Source organism: Pelobates fuscus, chromosome 7 (genome assembly GCF_036172605.1).
Source record: "Pelobates fuscus isolate aPelFus1 chromosome 7, aPelFus1.pri, whole genome shotgun sequence".
NCBI classification, from domain to species: domain Eukaryota; kingdom Metazoa; phylum Chordata; class Amphibia; order Anura; family Pelobatidae; genus Pelobates; species Pelobates fuscus.
In genome coordinates, this window is record NC_086323.1 from 105,142,262 (window position 1) to 105,165,741 (window position 23,480).

Sequence of the window (23,480 nt, forward strand, 5' to 3'; positions counted from 1 at the left end):
TTCTAAAGGAGCAGCATTAAAAGGCACCTCTTTCACATTGTTCACAGACACACCCTATATTAAGTGTATACATATATATTTTTTTCCCACGCAATTATATTTCTTTGGATCATTCATTACAACATTGGGCGTATACTTGCTTTGCACAGTTTACACGTATACCAGAGAAGTTCCCACTCTCTTGGTTCTTAACATACAGACAGACACAGATACGCAGACAGACAGACACATACAGACCGAAACAAATTCATACAGACATACATACAGACACACATACATACAAACACACAACTACAGTATCTCACAAAAATGAGTACACCCCTCACATGTTTGTAAATATTTGATTATATCTTTTCATGTGACAACACTGAAGAAATGACACTCTGCTACAATGTAAAGCAGTAAGTGTACAGCCTGTATAACAGTGTAACTTTTCTGTCCCCTCAAAATAACTCAACACACAGCCATTAAAGGACCACTATAGTCACCCAGACCACTTCAGCTCAATTAAGTGGTCTGGGTGCCAGGTCCCCCAGGTTTTAACCCTGCAGCTGTAAACATAGCAGTTTAGAAACTGCTATGTTTAAGTTGCAGGGTTAATCCAGCCTCTAGTGGCTGTCTTCCTGACAGCCGCTAGAGTCGCTTCCGCGAAAATCGTATTGAGCACGCAGAACGTCCATATGAAAGCATTGAGTAATGCTCGGGAGCTGATGTCGGAGGGGGAGGAGAGTTCACCAGCGCGAGGAAGCCCGGCGCTGGATTAAGGTAAGTGGCTTCAGCCCTTCAACCCCTTTAGCCTAGCGGGAGGGGGGGGCGCTGAGGTGGGGGGGGGGGGGGGGTGACCTAAGGACTATATTGTGCCAGGAAAACAAGTTTGTTTTCCTGGAACTATAGTGGTCCTTTAATGTCTAAACTGTTTGCAACAAAAGTGAGTAAACCCCTAAGTGGAAATGTCCAAATTGGGCCCAAAGTGTCAATATTTTCTGTGGCCACCATTATTTTCAAGCACTGCCTTAACCCTCATTGGCATGGAGTTCACCAGAGCTTCACAGGTTGCCACTGGAGTCCTCTTCCACTCCTTCATGACGTTCAGCTTCTTTAGCAAGGCAGTGGTTGTCTTGGAGGTCGTTATTATGTTGGAATTCTGCCCTGCGACCCAGACTCCGAAGGGAGAGGATCATGCTCTGCTTCAGTATGTCACAGTATATGTTGTCATTCATGGTTCCCTCAATGAACTGTAGCTCGCCAGTGCCAACAGCACTCATGCAGGCCCAAACCACAACACTCCCACTACCATGCTTGACTGTAGGCAAGACACACTTGTCTATGTACTCCTCACCTGGTTGCCACCACACACGCTTGACACCATCTGAACCAAATAAGTTTATCATGGTCTCATCGGACCAACGGACATGGTTGTCTTCAGCAAACTGTTTTGGGCTATCTTGTGCATCAACTTTAGAAGAGGCATCCTTCTGGGACGACAGCTATGCAGACCAAATTGATGCAGTGTGCAGGGTATGGTCTGAGCACTGACAGGCTGACCCCCCAACCCTTCAACCTCTGCAGCAATGCTGGCAGCCCTCATACATCTATTTCCTAAAGACATCCTCTGGATATGACGCTGAGCATGTGCACTCAACTTCTTTGGTCGACCATGGCAAGGCCTGTTCTGAGTGGAACCTGTCCTATAAAACCGATGTATGGTCTTGCCCACCATGCTGCAGCTCAGTTTCAGGGTCTTGGCAATCTTCTTATAGCCTAGGCCATATTTATGTAGAGCAACAATTCTGTAGAGTTGTAGAGTTATGTAGAGTTCTTTGCCGTGAGGTGCCATGTTGAATTTCCAATGACCATTATGAGAGATTGTGAGAGTGATAACACCAAATTTAACACACCTGCTCCCCATTCCCACCTGAGACCTTGTAACACTAACGAGTCACATGACACCGGGGAGGGAAAATGGCTAATTGGGCCCTATTTTGACATTTCCACTTAGGGGTGTACTCACTTTTGTTGGCAATAGTTTAGACGTTAATATCTGTATGTTGAGTTATTTTGAGGGGAAAGCCAATTTACACTGTTATACAGGCTGTACGCTTACTACTTTACATTGTAGCAGAGTGTCATTTCTTCAGTGTTGTCACATGAAAAGATATAATAAAATATTTACAAAAATGTGAAATACTGTATACAGACACATACAAACACACACACACATACAAAATAGTTTAGTCACCCTCCTGTTTCCTACCTTTTACGTGCAGGAGGTTGACTTTCCCTGGGATCCAGTGGCTCTGCCTGGTGGAAGTCAGAGTTCCCACTCTGACTTCCCCCTCTCCTTCCTCCTCCCGCGCGGCTCCCGTTGTAAGCTGGGAGGAGTGACCGGGGCAGTCACTTCCTCCTAGCTCTGATGTCATCTCAGGGGGCCTGGTCACGCTGCTAAAGCGCCGCTGCGCTGACCGGGCCCCCTGGAAATTCATTGTCATCCGGTGGCCCTAACAGCATGGTCCACCTGATGGACCCCTTCAAGACGGCCCCGGCGGTTAAAGCCAGCGGCACCATGGTTGTAACTCTGCCACTGTTGGAAGAAGAAAAAATGGACAAGTGAAAAGATCTGAGTGACTTTGACAAAGGCCAAACAGTGATCACTAGACAACTGGGTCAGAGCATCTCCAAAACAGCAAGTCTTGTGGGGTTTTCTCGGTGTGCAGTGGTTAATCTATACCAATAGTGGTGCAATAAAGGACAACATGTGAAGCAGCATCAAGGTTCATCAGTTGATGAACGTGGAAAGGGTAGCCTCTCTGTGTCCGATCAAACATAAGAGCTACTGTATAGCTCAAATTGCAGAAAAACTTAATGTTGCCCATATTAGGAAGGTGTCAAAAGACACAGTGCATCCCAGTTTTCTGTGTATGAGGCTGCATAGCCGCAGACCGTTCAGAGTACTCATTATGACTCCTGTCCACCACCGAAAGCACCTTTAATGAGGACGTCAGCATCAGAACTGGACCATGGAGCAATGAAGAAAGGTTGCCTGGTCTGATGAATCACATTTTCTTTTAGATCAGGTGGATGGCCAGTTGTGTGTGCATTCTTTACCTGGGGAAGAGATGGCAGCAAGATGCACTATGGGAAGAAGGAGGCAGGCCGGCGGGGCCAGTGTTATGCGCTGAGCAATGTTATGCTGGGGAACATTGGGTCCTGGCATTCATTTGGATGTTACCATGGCATGTACCACCTACGTAGAGATTGTTGTAGATCACGTAACCCCTTCATGGCAATGGTGTTTGCAGGATAATGCACCCAGCCAAACTGCAAACATTGTTAAGGAATGCTTTGAGGAACATGACGGAGTTCAAGATGTTGTCTTAGTCTCTGAATTCCCCAGATCTCAATTCTATTGACCATTTGTAGGATGTGCTGCAACAACAAATACCATGGAGGCCCCACCTCGCAATTTGCCGAACTTAAAGAATCTGTTGCTAATGTCTTAGTGCCACAGGTCACGTTCAGAGATCTTGTGAAATCCATGCCTTGCTTGGTGGTTTTAATGTTGTGCCTGACCAGTGTATTACCTGTAAATTTGCTGAAAATGTAAGCACAACCCCTGTTTTCAAACAATACAGGACATTTCAATGGGTTATGGGGGTGGAGAGTGAATAGACCATTTTACGGCCAGCATTAAATTAGCAGTTCAGAGATTGCTAAAGCAGTTTTAAATAGCTTCATTTTAGAAATATATGATTTAACTGTATTTACTGTATGTGGGCATGATGCTCAAATACAAACATTCTTTCTACATTATATTGCTATTTTTGTTAAGCTGCACCTTCAAGCAAGGGTTTTTACCATTTTTATTTATCTATGTTTGTCACACGTATGTGAGAAAAAAAAAATGCATGCTTTTATGATAACATTTCAGACCCTGTGTGAAATATTGCAAGGTAAATGACACTGTTTTATTCATTTCCCAAATATTTTTTTTATTATAGATGAACGAATAAATGAAAAATAAAAGTTGTGAAAATTTGTGTAATTTTGTATGCAACGCAATATACACACACAATTGCTTTGTGATTATATTTTTATTCTATGTTTATATTGCTTCAGTAAACATTATGCTATTATTATTTTTTTAATCAAGAAGTGCTCAGTAATGAAGGAGTTAAATATCTATCACTAATGCAAGTATAACTATTTTGTTGCACTTTTCACAGATCATCATTCTCAAAGATCTAAAACATGATGGCAATTTTACAGAGAAACAGAAGATTGAACTCAACAAGGTAGGCTGCATGTAGTTGTCCATTGCGATAACAAAGAGTTTATTAAAAGAATTTAAAGTTATCCAACGCTCAGTGTCTTTTCCACCAGACACCATTATAGCCAGGAGTGAGTTCAAGGCATTCAACTCTATCTCACACAGAATGGCCATTGGGTGAATGGTTACATGTAATTATCACAGCATACACAGACCAGTCCTCTTGGTACCTGTAAAAACCACAATGAAGTATGGAGGATAAAGCTACATGGAATGTTACTATACTACTCATCCTGCCAACAGAAATAAATTGAATACTCTAATCTGCAAACAAGATTAAAGAGATGAAAGGATTAAAATCACTATTTGTCTGCACTAGACCGATAAGGATTTAAAAAGTTCTCTTAATACTGCCCACACCTACTTAGCAAAAATGTCTATGAAACCACAGTGTTACGATATTAGTCTCTTCAGTAACTTGATTCTTGCACAAGACAAAGGTAGAACTTAATAAAGGAACATTTATTATGAACAAAACAGTCACAGTGCATACAGAGTCAAAATCTGTTACAAACAAATGTATGTACACAAACAAACAGTAAAAATAAAAAGGGAGAAAACTAACAAAATTCTCTAATACTCAGCGTCCTAGCAAAGTACCAGTCTTTCTGTCCCAGAGCTTTTGGTAAGGAATATGGAAGTAGACTACAAATTCAGTTTGGCTCTCAAAATGGATTACAATGGTTTTTTTTTAGGTTTCATCTTATTATATTCAGTTTTCTGCTTATCTCAGGTTCTAGGTTAGCCATTCTGAGGAGGGGCAGTGGGTGCAGGTATTATAGTTTTTTGAGGAGCAGTTAATGTATTCTAAAACCTGGCTGAAAATGCACAATGCAATTTATTTATGTACAGGTGTTTCTGATCTCTTTGTAGCCAGGTCAGATTGGTGAATCTAGACAATTCATTTGAGACCAGATATAATATACATTTTATACAGATTGCAACAAAAACAAAATAGCATCTACAATTGCTTACAAACTTTAAGTTGATGATCCTTCATATATATGTATGTGTGTTGTTACATGCCAGGCTGTCTGACAGCTTATCTGATAAGATTGGTAATGTATATCACTGGATCTCAGACCTCAGGGATCAGATGTAAACTATTTGTTTTGCAAATTAAAAATAACACTTAAGTGCTCTACCATTTCAGGGTATTTTCTAGACACCAGCAAGATGTAACCCATTGCTTCCTAGACACAGTAAAACACATACGACTTTGTTAAGGCAGTCAAATAAATCCTAACCATTCCATGCACTTACTTCACACATCACATTAATGAACCATATCTTGACAATATAACAATGAATACACACCTCATTGATTGACAATATTTTTACAAGAAAAAAATGGATTAGGCAGACTGGTAAAATGACAAGCGTTCCCTTTTAAAAAATGTTTTAACTAACTCAAAAATTAAAGGGGAACTGTCATGGCTTATCTGCCCCCCCCCCACCCCCACCCCTCCTCTCCCTCCACAATCTAATTAAAGAGGTGGGTGTTACACTTTAACACCACCTCTAGTCATCCCATGCTCCTCTGCTTTTTGGTTGTTTGCCTTGACCTAAGCAAGGCTATACCTCCTTCATGATGGTTACATGCTAGCTTTTTGCCAGCGTGCCGGCATCTAAATGGAGCCAGCGCTGGCTAGAGAGTTACCATAGCAACCACTGTGCATGCACTTTCATTGCTAAGGGTGCAGACAGAAGAGACGTCCTATGGGAGGGCTCCTCTGCTCTCATTGGCTCTCAATTGCTCTGTATTAAGTGGCTGCCTACTCCAAATTATATCCCTGAATATTATATTTTTGCGAGTATTCATCCAGTTGTAGTTCAAACATCTGCACAGACTCACATAATAATCACCTCTTCACGCAGATAATGCACATCCTTATAGTTCGTACTGTAAAAACATTTTCCTTTGCCTTAAACTAAATCTCCTTTTTTCCAGTCTAAATACGTGACATTGTGTCCTATGTATAGTCCTGTTTATGAATAGCTTTCCAGACAATGGTTTGTATTTGCCCCAAAATAAAAATGTATAATGCTATCATTTCCTCTCTGAGGTGCTGTTTTTCTAAACTAAACAGATTTAAATGTGTTAAACCTTTCTTCAAAACTAAAATAGTAAGGTATGTCTTTTTGCTGATGATACTAAGTTATGTAACAGGGTTGATGTTCCAGGAGGGATAAGCCAAATGGCAAATGATTTAAGTAAACTAGAAAAATGGTCAGAGTTGTGGCAACTGACATTTAATGTGGATACGTGCAAGATAATGCATCTTGGTCATAAAAACCCAAGGGCAGAGTACAGAATATTTGATACAGTCCTAACCTCAACATCTGAGGAAAGGGATTTAGGGGTGATTATTTCTGACTACTTAAAGGTAGGCAGACAATGTAATAGAGCAGCAGGAAATGCTAGCAGAATGCTTGGTTGTATAGGGAGAGGTATTCGCAGTAGAAAGAAGGAAGTGCTCATGCCATTGTACAGAACACTGATGAGACCTCACTTGGAGTATTGTACGCAGTACTGGAGACCATATCTTCAGAAGGATATTGATACTTTAGAGAGAGTTCAGAGAAGGACTACTAAACTGGTTCATGGATTGCAGGATAAAACTTACCAGGAAAGGTTAAAGGATCTTAACATGTATAGCTTGGAGGAAAGACGAGACAGGGGACTATGATGGAAACATTTAAATACATATAGTGAATCAACACAGCAAAGGAGGAGACCATATTTAAAACAAGAAAAACTACCACAACAAGAGGACATAGTCTTAAATTAGAGGGGCAAAGGTTTAAAAATAATATCAGGAAGTATTACTTTACTGAGAGGGTAGTGGATTCATGGAATAGCCTTCCAGCTGGAGTGGTAGAGGTTAACACAGTAAAGGAGTTTAAGCATACGGCTATCCTAACTATAAGATAAGGGCAGGGACTAATTAAAGTATTTAGAACATTGGACAGACTAGATGGGCTGAATGGTTCTTATCTGCCATCACATTCTATGTTTCTATATTTCTAAGTTGCTTGTGCATTCTTTACCCCAAAGTACATAACTTTGCCATTTGAGAGCCCAATCCCTCAATCTATCTCAAGGAGATGCATATGCATTTTGTTCTATTGCATACACCCAGCATGTGATGAAAAGATAGAAGGAAGAGGTAACATGAGTGTACACTGCATCACTCTATTTGATGTTAGCAGTGTGCAATTGTGCACTGTAAAATTCGAACAAAAGTAAAAGCAAAGGAACCAAAAACATTAGCAAACCGATCACCTAACTACTTGCAAACAGGCCCGGACTGTTCATCGGGCATACTGGGCAAATGCCCGGTGGGCCACTATGGCCATGGGCCGAGTCCGGCAGGGGAAATCACAGGATCTCCCCGGCCAGTCCAAGCAGGGGTGACACCATCCGGCCCCACTGTGTTCCATGACAGGCTGGTAGGGAGATCAAAGATCTCACTCACCGGCCCACAGGCAGTGTGATGCAGCCGCTGGTGGGGGAGATAGACCAGAGAGGACACTGAGGAGCTCTTGCAGCCCCAATAGCTGCCCAGTCACAAGTACTTTTAAATTTGTTTAGGTGTCATACCACGAGTAGGGGCATGCAGAAAAATGTAACCTCCCTTTTATCAATATGGGGGTCATAGTGACCACCATACTGATTTATATTAAATTTTACATGACAGCGAGCAACCACTGGCTGCTCAGTGTTTAGACGACATGCCCTTACTTGCGACATACCTCGAGTAGGGGCATGCGGGAGGATTTATCCTCCCTTTTATTAGCATGGGGGTCATAGTGACCCCCATAGGTTTTAATGCAGGGGTGCGGGGGGGTTGGGGTTAGAATTAATATTTATTACAAGGAGGGAGCTGGTAGCGCTGCCGGCTTTCTCCTTTTTATTTTTTCGCTCATGTGCGCTGTTATTTCTCCGTGCTGTAGGGGGTAATTCCCATGCAGCACGGAGTCTATTAAACAAACAAAACAAAATGAAAAGGTAATGCCTTCGGCATTTGCCCTTTCGTTTCGTTTATATTTCATTTGTATGACTTTCGTTTACGTTTTAGTAAATAAATATGAAAAACCTGGATTTTCGGACGAAATCGTATTCGTACGAAAATGAGTGCACATGTCTACACACTAGATTCGTTGTAAAAAAACACATACTACATTCCCTAAACACACACTTTCTACAACTCCTACACACACACTACAGCCGGAATGCACACACTCGCTACATCCCCTATACTGTACACACTATGCCCCCATACACACACTCTCTACAGCACCTAGACACACATACATTACATTACACCAGAAACACAACATGACTGAAACCAACTTTTAACACAAAACCACACCACAATCAACTCACTCTACACGCACGCAATCCCACAAGCAGGCTCCAAACACATGTACAGTACTCTTTCCTGGCATTTTTGTCTCCTGGTATCACATTTATGGAGACTGTGACGGACTGCCTGGCACCCGGACCGGGTGCCTCTGCCAATCAATGCTGCTAGTGCTCACAGAGGACTCCAAGCACTCCACTAGACACCATCAGCACCGTAGACCCCACAAACTGCCGCAGCTTGGTTGGGGTCTCGCCATCCTCCATCCACCCTAGACCCAAGACCAGGATTCAGCTTCCAGTGGGGGAACCTCTCCTACTCCAGAAAGTATAGCAGGAACAGCTCTAATAGCTAGTGATTAGAACCCAGAGCAGTATAAGGAGTATAGCAATCCCCAGAGTGAATATAGCTGTCTCCTCCACACATGAGACGAGGTTCTATGTTGAGGGTGAAGAGGATCTGATTTTAATGGTGCCACACTTGGCCTTATTTGACAGTCCCCATGCAAGGGGTACGCCCACATGGACCTGATGGTAGACTGATTTACAACGTCACAGACCAAAACCGTTCCAGAGAATCAGGGCTTTCGGTCGGTCTAGTTTTGTAGTTTGAAAACTAACAAACTACCGAAAAGTGTCAATAGTCTTACCCTGGAGCTTATTCCCCTCATCCAGACGAATGATTTCACCGAACAGTGTCCTTCTAAGTTGTATAGAAACAAACGCAGGCGATGATGGAAGTCCAGCGTTGTTCGGGAGTTTGTGTCCGATTTTAGTTCCATGAGATTCATGCCTAAACAACCGCTGCCTGCATTCATGTGAACAAGATGGCTGCCACCTCGTGATTGTCCATAGGAATTGCAGCCACCCATACGAACAATTAGAACACTGTGGTGAAAAACGTTCCAAGTTGTTAATAGGTGTTAACAAGCTCCAGGGTGGTCTCCGGTTCGTGCGGTTGTTCGGGAGTTCGAAGTGTTACTGTACAAGTCCAAAAAGGCACAGACAGGGTCTTTAACCAAAGTCTATTACATGGACCATAGTCACAGGGCAGGAGGCTGGCAAACAGGTCCCTCCAAAAACCAGTGACAATGTTATTTTCGCCACAGAGACACTAGAGACAAGTTTCAAGCAAACACAATGCAAGCATGTTTTTAAATTTAGACAGATGATGGCTACTATGCAAGATAGTAACCGTTTATCCAGGAGCTTACTTAGTAGTGTGAATGAAATAAAATAAATGAGAATGAATAGAAAATTAGTCAAATTGAACTGAAGAATGAAAAAATAATAATCTAAAGTGCAGGTTACGTGACGTCCTTTGATATGCTTAGTATGGATTAACCCTTAATCGTCTGATTTAATTGTATGATTAGACCCAGTTATGTGGGACCCAAGTGAGTAGAGAAGGTATAAAAAGAAAATGAGATAAAATGTAACCTTAATACTCAGTTACAGAGAAAAATAGGAATAGGTATCTATTTAGAGGATACAATAACCAAATGGTTAAAATTTGTTCACAAAGTATCCACTATCTTCTATTCAAACAAATGGTTTCTTAGAGTGAATAGGCTTAGTACAATAAAACTAGTTTGTATTAGGCAATATAAATATATATCGCTAAAAACAACTGTAGGTATAAAAATATTATTTATTTAAAATATAATTAAAAAATCAAATATTCAAAAAATAAAGTTAATAGCACATCCACAATATTAGTGCCAGTCTATTATGGGTAAAAAATGCAAGACCACCTTATTAAAAAGTATGGATGGATCTGGATGCTGTATGTTATCCTCTTGCCCAGATCCTAGTTGCCGGTGAGGACGGCGTGCGTTCCACAGTGCGTTCCACCTCGAGCCTCACTTCGGGGGAACAGCACTGCTCTCGCGGCGGTGTCAGTAGTGCGCCTGGGATCCGGGATAGGTGAGTTCTTCTGCAGAGGTACCCTGGCTGGATAAAACTTGTGTGGATGTTCTTTCTTGCTGTTCTAGCTGTCTAACGCGTTTCGTAGAGAATAGCTCTACTTCATCAGAGACGGATCCGTCTCATCCGTCTCTGATGAAGTAGAGCTATTCTCTATGAAACACGTTAGACAGCTAGAACAGCAAGAAAGAACATCCACACAAGTTTTATCCAGCCAGGGTACCTCTGCAGAAGAACTCACCTATCCCGGATCCCAGGCGCACTACTGACACCGCCGCGAGAGCAGTGCTGTTCCCCCGAAGTGAGGCTCGAGGTGGAACGCACTGTGGAACGCACGCCGTCCTCACCGGCAACTAGGATCTGGGCAAGAGGATCACATACAGCATCCGGATCCATTCATACTTTTTAATAAGGTGGTCTTGCATTTTTTACCCATAATAGACTGGCACTAATATTGTGGATGTGCTATTAACTTTATTTTTTGAATATTTGATTTTTTAATTATATTTTTAATAAATAATATTTTTATACCTACAGTTGTTTTTAGCGATATATATTTATATTGCCTAATAAAAACTAGTTTTATTGTACTAAGCCTATTCACTCTAAGAAACCATTTGTTTGAATAGAAGATAGTGGATACTTTGTGAACACATTTTAGCCATTTGGTTATTGTATCCTCTAAATAGATACCTATTCCTATTTTTCTCTGTAACTGAGTATTAAGGTTACATTTTATCTCATTTTCTTTTTATACCTTCTCTACTCACTTGGGTCCCACATAACTGGGTCTAATCATACAATTAAATCAGACGATTAAAGGTTAATCCATACTAAGCATATCAAAGGACGTCACGTAACCTGCACTTTAGATTATTATTTTTTCATTCTTCAGTTCAATTTGACTAATTTTCTATTCATTCTCATTTATTTTATTTCATTCACACTACTAAGTAAGCTCCTGGATAAACGGTTACTATCTTGCATAGTAGCCATCATCTGTCTATATTCTCTTCTAGGTTTTTTGGTGAATCCCTATACCTTTCCAGTTTCAGAGCTTTTGTCTAACAGGCTGACTCCCTCTTTTCTGTTTTCTATTACAGTTAGCAGTTGTGTTTCCATGTTATTAAATTTGCTTGCGCTGTGCAGAACAAATACAGGGCCTTTTTCTCATGCTAGAGCTCTTTAGCAGAGCTCTGCGCATGGTCTAACCTGGAAGAGCATTGAATCAACATGCTCACTTTGAGATGGGGCGTGCTTGTCATTGGGGATGACAAAACACACCCTGCCTGTCCCCGCCCCCTTTTCAGTGGGCCGCTGTGTGGAAAAAATACCGGGGCTGAATTTTTTTCTCAGTCCGGCCCTGCTTGCAAATGACTAACAGTTTGTGAAAATAACAAAAAATACCAAACAGCTCACTGATTTCTGTACATAAAATATTTTCAAAAAATCAAATAAACCCTCCTAAAAAAAAAGCTAAAGAAAATATAAAAATTTTTTTATGAAAAATGTAATGAAACAAGCCCTCAAAATACAGTTCACCTAGCTGCTTGCAGAGCAACATAATAAAAAAAAAACAGAGAGCCGCCGTAAATCTTCACATGTGTATGATCAGCATGCAGTCGAGGAAGTAATTGCTGTCTGTAAAAGATATACAAGCACATTAACAGACTGGATACTTTATACCTCTTTGGAGGACTTCATGCTACAACCTGAATAGACGCCATTTTCCTTTATGCTCCGTTGGTGGTCTTTCCATGTCTTTTTTTCTTTCTCCAACTTTCCTCCCCTTCTTCTACCAGCAGTAATCTACAGCCCACTCTCTGTCACTAACTTACGTCTGCCACTTTCTGTATTATGCATTTAAAAACACATTATTTTATGGAAGGGTGTATGGCCACTGATAACTCAGACTAACTTTGGTTCTTATAATTAGATTTTAGCATACAAAATGAATCCTATTTGGGTAACATTTTACAGTTAACGTGGCAATGTATGAATACATTAGTGGGTCCAACTTCTTGTTATATACCCAAGTGCATGGGCAATAAACGAGTAAGCAAAATATAGCCTGCTGTCACTCAAGTATTTAAAGAATATTGTGTATGTTCTAACAGCACCTATTAAATCAAATTGTGTTGTGGGCATTACATTTATTTGTAATGAAAACCAAGGGAACATAAGTCTTCCTTTTACTTATACAAGCTTTGGAAGAATTAAAATTATTACAGTTTCTAAGTTGTTTTTAAGTGACACCTAGAAGTGATCTACAAAATATTTTAATGTAATATGTGGAAATTACCTAATAAAATAAATACAATATAAGTCTGTAAAGTATATACTTTGCAAACTCATTGTCTTTATTGGTACTCATTTGACAGCACCCGAGAGGTAGCTCAACAAGTGTCAGATATTGATTGCTTTCCTGTTCAAACATAAGAGAGTAGGGAATGAGTAACATCACATTTATGCATGCACATCAAGCATGTCATCACGAGCATGGGCATGTGCTGTAGATCTCAATGAGTTGGTATGAAAAGCAATGAGGCATATGTAGTAGTGCAAAGAACACGCAATAAAATAACGTCTGTCTCTAATTCCAATGGTGATACCAAATAATTTATACTTCCTTTGGCTGTCTGTTTCCTGTAGAATGTATTGATAGACTGCAAAATCAATTTATCATAAATTAAGCATACATACATAATACTATTGTAGCTAAAAACATTGTTACTTTCAAGCAGGTGTTGGGATTTTTTTATTAGGTTAAATGATACATTAATGAAACTCTCATGTTTATTAGATATTCGCTAACCACACACTATTATCCTTCAGCTCTTACAAATAGATTATTACAACCTGACGAAGTTTTATGGCACAGTGAAGGTGGACTCGATGATATATGCTGTGATTGAGTACTGTGACAGAGGCTCACTTCGAGTAAGGATATATATTAATATATTTATTTTTATATTTGCATTGTGTCTCTCATTATGTTTTGCTTATTCTATTTTTTTATCTATGTATGTATCAGTGTAATGTGAGCAATAGATAGATAGAAAACTGAGTATATATTGGGCCTTTCATCCAAGGATTAATTCACTCCTTAAAACAATACAAAAAGAATCCACACTCAGAAAGTTTCTTTGTTGCTTATAAGGATATTAAGAAAAAAAAAATAACAATATAAATATATGTATGTATCCAATGTTGGTGAACACATCAAAATAAACCAAGTTCTATATATATCTCATGTTTTATTTTGATTTATTTACCACCATTTAATCTTGCTTTGTTTTGATTTATTTTACCAACCTTGGTTATATTTTCTATATTATTATTTTTGATAGATTTATTGCAAATTCTAGCCAAGTGGACTTGCTGGGATCCAGCACCAATTCTATGCTTAAAAATTGGGTTGTGCCGTTTTTGTTTCTATAATTCTTTGCATAATATGTTTGCAATACATAATAAAACCAACACAAAGAAATTTAGCTTCTACTCAAGTAACTTTTGTTAACTTAATAAAACTCACCAGCTGTGCAGCTGGATTACCAGCAAAAGAATGCCAACAAATGGTGCAGTAACCCTGTACATTCAGTCTTTGGAGACCCTGTGGTTTCTACTTTTAAACTAGTAACAGAAGATATTATTATTTCAAATTTAACTAATTACTCATCCATAAGCAAATAAGAAAGTACTTTGAATGTTGGAAGAAACCAAAGCCAATCCTATAATTATAATGTTAAAAGCTAGATGATGAACTATGAATGTTTGAAATAGTATGACTTGGCCATTTAACTCAATATGTAATCCAATTGTATGGTGTCTTTATACGCTAGTCTGTGTGGCTAGATTCCAATTACTGATGTGTATTGTTTTTATTGTGACACTGTGAAGCCTCCTTGGGCTTGACCTTGATGTAGATTTAGGTTAATTGGGTTTTCAGGTAGCTCCACAAAGTACAGAAATGTCTTGTTGGGAAATTCTCTGGCTGAGGCTTGTGGAATGTGGAATTAGGCCCAAATATTGTAAATTATATAGAGTAGAGTTAATCTAAAACATGCTATAGTATCTTTCAAATGGTGCTTTTATTTTCAAGCTGGGATTTAAGGTTCTTGAAATGAGAGTATAGATCTCCGTCTGAATGCATCACTCAATTACATTTCCTCCTTATAACTTTCTACTGTAATGCTTTATGTAGAGTAAACCAGCACCTATTTTCAAGATTACGTAGCTAGATCTTTGATGGTAACAATGCATTCTCTAATAAAACAACTTGTTCTACTGAATACTTGACCAGTTAAAAACACTTTTTCTCATCTTCCTGCACAGGATGTTCTCAATGATAAAATCTCGTACCCTGATGGAACCTTTATGGATTGGGAATTTAAGATCTCTGTGATGTATGATATAGCTAAAGTAAGAATTTTTGATCATTTTAAATGTCAGCAATGAAAATCCAAATTCTATTGTAACAGGAACTGCAGCATCTTATCGCACCACTGTTAAAACTCTTCTTCCTGCAACCCACTAGGTTATATGATTAGTACTTATTGTAAATGGATTTTACCTATATGATGACATATTGAATCCCTTTTACCATTGACTAATTCTAACAAGTCCAGTCTTGTATTTGCCCGTTTATAAATGTGCAACCACCATAGTTTATCCTACAATTTCTCTCAGAAGCTCGATTTGCAATGCTTATTGCGTTCACCAGTAAAAGTAACATGCCACTGCGATATGAAGGGTTTTACTTACCCCTTTGAGATGATGAGTGATATGAAAGTGTATGATATATTTAAAAATAAATAAAGAAACACCTCGGGAAGAAGACTGATGCCCATATTAAGTACTACTACTAAAAGGATATATCCTCTGTAATAGCCATTGAAGAATAGCTGCAACTCAGTGAAACTTTAACAATCTGTCAGTTGGGCATGGCTTATCTGATCACGACACAATTTAGACAGTGGATAGCTGGGGTAAAGAGCTATCCAGTGACATATAATGTGTGGTGCTGTCCAGGGAAAATAGGTTCTGGGGGACTTTTACACATACTACATCTATGCCTGGGAGGGCACATTGGGGAGAATATCTTGTTTGTTGGGACTAACCCAATTAAAACCCCAGACAAAGTGCCGCTGGGGAGGGTATTACTGTACTGGCCATTGCATTATATGGAGGATCCCTTGGAGGGGGAAACTACAATTGTGATGTATTAATAGATATATATGCAATAAAGGTTGTTCACTTTGACCTACTGCACATATAATATGATTTCATTATTATAACCACCCCAGTATAATGGTTATGCTAAAAATGTATCAATAATGAGAAACAATGCAGTGTCAAATAAGCATCTTCAGGAAGTCCCAAGCAAAAGAACACATTGACCTAGGAGGCGCAATGACATCAGTTTTTTTGGGAAGCTTGAGTTGTGTCTTCAATTCATATGGAGGACATATTGTTTCTATGTCCATTTTTTCTGGACATTCTCAGCAATTTCTAAAATTTATTACTATTGTTAATGTTACTAATAACATTTTATTCCAAAGTGGTTGTTACTTTGTATTTGTGTTTTACTACTATATATGTTACAGTAGCCCAGAACCAATTGTCTTTCTGGGGTTTTCATGGATTACAATCTATTGATTGCACAGAGATAAATATGAAATATCTAGTGATAGTCAGTTCTGTGGATAGCAAACTTTCTAAGATATATATATATATATATATATATATATATATATATATATATATATATATATATATATATATATATATATATTATGCTTCCTTCATTTATTTGTTACAATTGCTAATTTAAGATTATATCTACATGACAGGGTATGTCTTACCTACACTCCAGTAAAACAGAGGTTCATGGACATTTGAAATCAACAAATTGTGTAGTAGACAGTCGTATGGTGGTTAAGATCACTGACTTTGTTGGAAATTCCATTCTCAGCCCAAAGAAAGGTAAGACATGAGAAAAACACTTATATTGTTTTTTTCAATAAACAGCCATTAACACTTTTTGTACATAGTGCTATACTGATACTTTGATACTATGCTATATTTCTGAATCCACATAAAAGAGGCGGTAATCTATTATCAGTTTGTGATGCCTGGAAACAAACAGCACTGGCAATATACATGACTGTTTTACAGGAATCCAACTGTGTATAAAAGTAGGAAAGCATTGATTTATATAATGAAAACTACAGCAAACATATTGATTGATTTGGGTACTTATGTTTTATTATTATTATTTTTATTCTAAATAATAAAAACTGGGTCCTCTGGATCCACTGATAATAGGAGCTCCTTCTTATATAAATGAGTTGGGTAGAGTGGTCCATTGATGGTTTCTTCAAATTAACTGTGGAATTGTTGCTAGAAGTGAATGAGCCCATGCTTCCCCGGTCTACTGATAGTACAATACCGAAGACTTAGACCTCTAGTTTAATTTAGCTCTCCCAAGAGCATGCGGGTATACTTCTCAGTTCTTCTGTAACTCTCATATACATTTTAAGTCTCTACTTCTCCTTCATATATAACTGTGGAATAAATACTCACCATTATCAAACAATGTCAAATAGTTTGAATGTACAGCTCAACTTAAAAAGTAAAAAAACAAAAACTTGAGAATAAGAAAGTAGATCTTAACTGTTTGTGATCACAGAAGAAGTCTGTATAATTTACTCAGAGACTCTGGTGGTGCATATTCATTCCATTTTTGTTTTTTAGTGTGTGTCTTCTAACAGTTCATGAAACCAGTGAGACTTTGATAAATTGAAGTTTAGTTTAATGTCTTAAGAAGTGTCAAATAATAATCCTAGGATCACAGAAATTGTTGTGAGCTGACTAGACAGTTTTCAAATTTTAGACGAAAATAGCATAATCAGAAAAAAACATAAGCTCAGCTTTTTTCCAAATTGTCTAAAATGTTTAATTTACTGATGGTTTCCAAACAATTTTTGTTTTTGTGAATATTTTGGTTGATTTATCCATGCTAACTTCAGAGGTGATTTGTAACAATTTTCCAATTTACTTGTTAACTTATAACGTCTACTTTTCTTCCTCAACAAATATCTACTACATTCACTAGATTTGTTAATTTTCTACTTTTTTTTTCCCCCCCAAAGACCTATGGATGTCGCCCGAGCACCTTCGTCAGGATGGTGTATCCCAGAAAGGAGATGTTTATAGCTATGGAATTATTGCCCAAGAAATTATTCTTAGGAAAGAGACATTCTACACTGAAAAGTGCCATGACCCCAAAGGTTAGTTCACAATAAAATAGTGAACACATAAAATAAATTCATACAAATAATTTTGTAATTCAGAGTTTGATTAATTTAATCTGGCTAATGGCCATCTATAATAGGTAGGAGCCAGCCATCATGTATGGCACCCATCTCTTACATTGCATTCAGTACTCACATAACAATGACATTACATTCAACTGCTAATAAAAATGTGAATTACATATAATATAAAATACATATAATTCATTAATATATAATATATTAAGTGCCATATTCATTTATATTTTACTCCATGATGCCACATGTCAAATAACATGATATTTTTACCCCAATATATAATGATATGCCATATCATTTCATATCTCACTCTTAAAGGGACTCTATAGTCAACATATAAAAGCAAGAAAGACAGTTCCCCCAGCCTTCCTTCTTGCTTTTATATGAACTTTCATTTATTAAAAATAATTTTCGGAGCGTTTTTATATTAAAAACTTACCTCCGTTCCAGCGCCGAGCTCCCAGCCATGCCGTGCCCCCTTTTTCATCAAAATGACGAAATTGCGGGGCCCAATAGGACGCTTCTCAGAGAGAAGCGTCATCGCGATGTGGTGCGCATGCGCGGCTTCGCGCTGCACCAATCGCGTTCTTCATAGAGCGGCATTGACAGTACGCATGTGCGCGGAATGCGCGTTCGCGAGCTGAGCTGTCTGACTGACAGCTCAGCTCGCTTTCTATACCCGCCCCCTCCTACTCCAAACTTTGCATGCAAACACTATATATAGAGATTTCTCTATATATAGTGTTTGCATACAAACACACATATTGGTAAACATACACACACACTTTAAATAAATATTGTTAAACACATACACACTCTATTTCTACTTCTTTCTATTTATCTATATCTATCTATTTCTATCTATCTAATTCTTTCTATCTATCCATATCTATCTATTTCTATCTATTCCTTTCATCCATATACATCCCCAAATCCATCCACTCCCATCATCCATATCATCCATTCACTCCCATCATCCACATCCATCCCCAAATCCATCCACTCCCATCATCCATTCACTCCCATCATCCACATCCATCCCCAAATCCATCCACTCCCATCATCCAAATCATCCATTCACTCCCATCATCCACATCCATCCCCAAATCCATCCACTCCCATCATCGATATCATCCATCCACTCCCATCATCCATATCATACAATAAAATTATCTCCCTACCTACCCCCCTCACCCTAAAAATAATGAGGGGGGGACCTTTAACTAAAAACCTGTAAAAAAAAAAAATGAGATAAAAACAACTTACCATTCGATGTTTTCTTTCTTCTAAAATCTTCTTTCTTCAGCCCCAAAAAGGCCAAATAAAAAGCCATAATAACCGACGCAATAAACCGACGCTACAAATATTAATCCATCTTCACCCATGGTGGGCTCCGCGCACACTGAGCTCTGCAGGGCGGGGGAAGGCTTATAAAGCCTTGCCACGCCCTGCAATTAGGCTAAGAGCACTCTGATTGGCTGGTTTAAGCCAATCAGAGTGCTCTTTGTCATTTTACACAGCGTGGGAAAATGCCAAAGAATTTTCCCACGCTGTGTAAAATGACACAGAGCACTGTGATTGGATGGATTGAAATCCATCCAATCACAGTGCTCTGTGTCATTTTACACAGCGTGGGAAAATTGAACTTTCCCACGCTGTGTAAAATGACACAGAGCACTGTGATTGGATGGCTTGAAATCCATCCAATCACAGTGCTCTGTGTCATTTTACACAGCGTGGGAAAATTGAACTTTCCCACGCTGTGTAAAATGACACAGAGCACTGTGATTTGATGGCTTGAAATCCATCCAATCACAGTGCTCTGTGTCATTTTACACAGCGTGGGAAAATTCTTTGGAATTTTCCCACGCTGTGTAAAATGACAAAGAGCACTCTGATTGGCTTAAACCAGCCAATCAGAGTGTTCTTAGCCTAATTGCAGTGCGTGGAAAGGCTTTATAAGCCTTCCCCCGCCCTGCAGAGCTCAGTCTGCGCGGAGCCCTCCATGGGTGAACATGGATTTTTTTTTTTTTCATTGCGTCGGTTATTATGGCTTTTTATTTGGCCTTTTTTGGGGCTGAAGAAAGAAGATTTTAGAAGAAAGAAAACATCGAATGGTAAGTTGTTTTTATCTCATTTTTTTTTTTACAGGTTTTTAGTTAAAGGCCCCCCTCATTATTTTAGGGTGAGGGGTGTAGGTAGGGAGAGATTTTTTTTTGGGGGGGGAGGGTTAACTAGGGTCCCCCCCCTTAGTATTTAGGGCCCCCACCCACCGCTCAGGGGTGGGGGCCGGGGGGGACAGTAGGTCCCCCCCTTATTGTTATTTTAGGTCCCCCACCCACCGCTCATGGATGGGGCCCGGGGGGGACAGTAGTTCCCCCCCCTATTGTTAATTTTAGGGCCCCCACCCGCCGCTCAGGGGTGGGGGCCGGGGGGGACAGAAGGCCCCCCCCAATTTTGTTATTTTTAGGGCCCCCACCCGCCGCACAGGGGTGGGGGCCGGAGAGGGGGAGGACAGTAGGTCCCCCCCTCATTATCTTCATGGCCCCCACCCACTGCCCAGGGGTGGGGGCCGGGGGGGGAAGGAGAGTAGGTCTCCCCCCCCCCCTCAACCACTATTGTGGCCAGAAAGAGTCCCTGTGGGTTCGGTCTTCAGCTGTCAGCTGAAGCCACTCCCACAGCAGTGCTGACAGCCTCAGCACACAAAGCGCGTTCACAGTGCTTTGTGTGCTGATAGCCCGTCTGAAGTATTCACCCATGCGTGAATACGTCAGACGTGAATGAGGCCTCTTTAGGGCCTCTGAATTCGGAAGTCCCTCTGGTGGCCGTCTGACTGCAACAAGAGGTGTTCCAAGCTTCCAATGTAAACACTGCATTTTCTCAGAAAATACAGTGCTTACAAGAAAAAGGCTGCAGGGAGCTGTAGCACTCACCTGAACAACCTCATTAAGCTGAAGTTGTTCAGGTGACTATAGTGTCCCTTTAAAGTTACTTGTGCAAAAATATTTCACCCCAAATTATGAAATGCTATATTTCACCAAATTATTGCATATGGCATATAATTTTTTAATATTTTACTCATAATCTCTTATGCTATGTAATTTCCATATCATCATGTGTAGTACATGTATATTTATTCATAGCTACACAAACATGTAAATAATAGTTTCATATATTGTCAAATCTTGTATATTTTTTGTTTGTATCTTTTCACTTAATGTGCCTGAATGAAACAATGAAAGTTTAAGATATCAAATACAATTAAATATTCTGAATAGAAGAAGAAAACTAATTTAACAAAACTAGTCATGTCAAATTCCGAATGTTTCCTTTAAATTCAGAATTTGGTGGGTGGGGACCCACATCATGGTTAGTGAGATGTCTGTGTTATGGTAAGATATTTATTAAATTGCTGTTTGGCTGGCTAGGGTGAATGTGAGCTTTATAGATACTTTTGACAACAACTATGTATGCTGTTTTGTCTGTAAGTCACAATGATACTACAAACATGGAATGGTGTTCTCACGGGTGCCCTGATTCTGGCATGTATGTTTTTTGACCAAAGGAAATGTGTGATTGCAACTTTGAAGACAAAAAGTTTACAATTGGTCTCTCTCCTTGTATTTAGTACTGATGGAATTAAGTTTTATTGAAATATATATCCTGGTAACTAGGGATGTGTTCAGGTGGTAGAACTTCATTGTTCGTATTACCTGTATCAAACAATAAATGACCACTTCACTTGACCCTTGAAATAATATTTATTGTAATTATTATTATTATTATTATTATTATTATTATTATTATTAACAAACTGTGTGAACTGGGCATAGGTGAGGGATCCGGCTCTAAAACACCAAACAGGTTTCCCTTAGGCTATGGGGTTTCTCTGTACCCCTGATATCACTAAACCCTCTCATTCCAAACATACAAATGCATGGAGCAGGAAGGCAGTTGCAACTATTATTTAACTATTTAAAAAGGTAGCTTTAGCTATTTTTTTCTGCAGGCGCTGGAGTTAAATACCCCAGCAGGGATCTGTAACTGAAATGTATTCAAACATTGAAGAGATTTAGTTTGCGTGTGCATGAAAGTCTACAAAGTGTATAAAAGTTGTAGTGAGATGAAGCTTATATTCTAAATTATTTAAGGTCTATTACTCTTTTTCCATCAGTGTCATGGAAAGACGTTAAAATGCAATGGAACAGTAAAATATATGCTTAACATTTTGTCTTAAAAATTGTAATTAATACATTCTAATTAAAATTATTAAAGTATATCAATAAAGTGGGTGTGGGGGGGGGGGCAAAATTCTTATACATTTTAGAAGGTCTTTTCAGAAAAGATCTATTCAAAATTACTTTTTAAGCAGCAGTACTGAACAAAAGTGTAAGATTCTTGCTCGAATGTTGGCATCTAATCTGCATATAATACTGTATGTGTACCAGAGGCAAGAACGTTTTTAAGACTACTCTTTTAAATTAGCAGCAATAAAATATATAAATAAGTATTTACTGTTCCTGAAACCAATAAATGTCCATCGATGGATCTTAAAATATTAGTTGTGCCAGTGCTATGCACAGTCTTTTATATTTATGATGTTTTATTATTTGATTGATTATTTGTTTTCCCTTCAACAATAAGAAAAAATATTTAGATTGCAGAAGTGCTTAGGAGAATGTCCCTTTAGACCAGACCTGAACTTCAATACATTTGAAGAATGTGAGATAGAGGTGAGCAAGCATGTTGCAATACTTTTATAAATTCATCATCAATGTTCGTTTTGATTGTTATATAACCATTTGATGTATTGCTATTGTATTAATTTCTCACCGCTTCCAAATAGGCAAACATAGAAATTGTAAGCAGATGATAAGCAGGCCTCCCAAATGTCCAGATTTTGGTGGTACAATCCCTATTTCAGGGTGCTGTTCTGCTGTCCTGAGTTTATTCCATGCTGTTCTGCATTGGGAATGCCAGGGAACTTTCTCCCACCACGCATAACTTAGGTCAGCTTACATAGAGACAGGACAGAGTGTATTATCGGTCTTTAACCCCTTAAGGACCAAACTTTTGGAATAAAAGGGAATCATGACATGTCACACATGACATGTCCTTAAGGGGTTAAAAGTGTTTGGGTGGACCGCTAATAGAGAGAGAAATTGAAATGGAGAACAAGCAAAGGTCAGCATTACTAACGTGTACAGAGTCGAGAAACAAGCCAAGCTCAAATGCCAAAGAATCGGAGAACAGTAAAACCGAGCTAATCAAGAACAAAATGGAAACCACAATGGGCAAATACCAAGTCAAGACGAGGAGTTTATATAGGTCAGGATTCCCTATTATTGGTCAGCACCATTTCTGTGCAAAATGTGCAACATCTTTGTAACATAAATGGAGCTTGCAGGTTTGCTTAATTTTTGTTTAAATATGTTTATTGGTTTCATAACATATTCCAATGCAAACGTGTTATTGTTAAAGCGGGTTAGTGCCTGCACAGAGGCCTGGTTATCAGTGCATGAATGGA

The 23,480-nt window shown here is 39.0% G+C and overlaps 1 protein-coding gene across 1 annotated transcript in view; it reads left to right on the plus strand.

Annotated features, from left to right (window-relative positions):
• Nucleotides 1–23,480, plus strand: part of GUCY2C (guanylate cyclase 2C) — a 103,632-nt gene that overhangs the window by 50,420 nt on the left and 29,732 nt on the right. Inside the window, exons 14-19 of the mRNA XM_063427406.1 lie at nucleotides 4,224–4,292; nucleotides 13,455–13,559; nucleotides 14,955–15,041; nucleotides 16,472–16,604; nucleotides 17,774–17,911; nucleotides 22,598–22,686. Coding sequence (XP_063283476.1) covers nucleotides 4,224–4,292; nucleotides 13,455–13,559; nucleotides 14,955–15,041; nucleotides 16,472–16,604; nucleotides 17,774–17,911; nucleotides 22,598–22,686 — 621 coding nt within the window. The remainder of the gene's footprint in view (nucleotides 1–4,223; nucleotides 4,293–13,454; nucleotides 13,560–14,954; nucleotides 15,042–16,471; nucleotides 16,605–17,773; nucleotides 17,912–22,597; nucleotides 22,687–23,480) is intronic.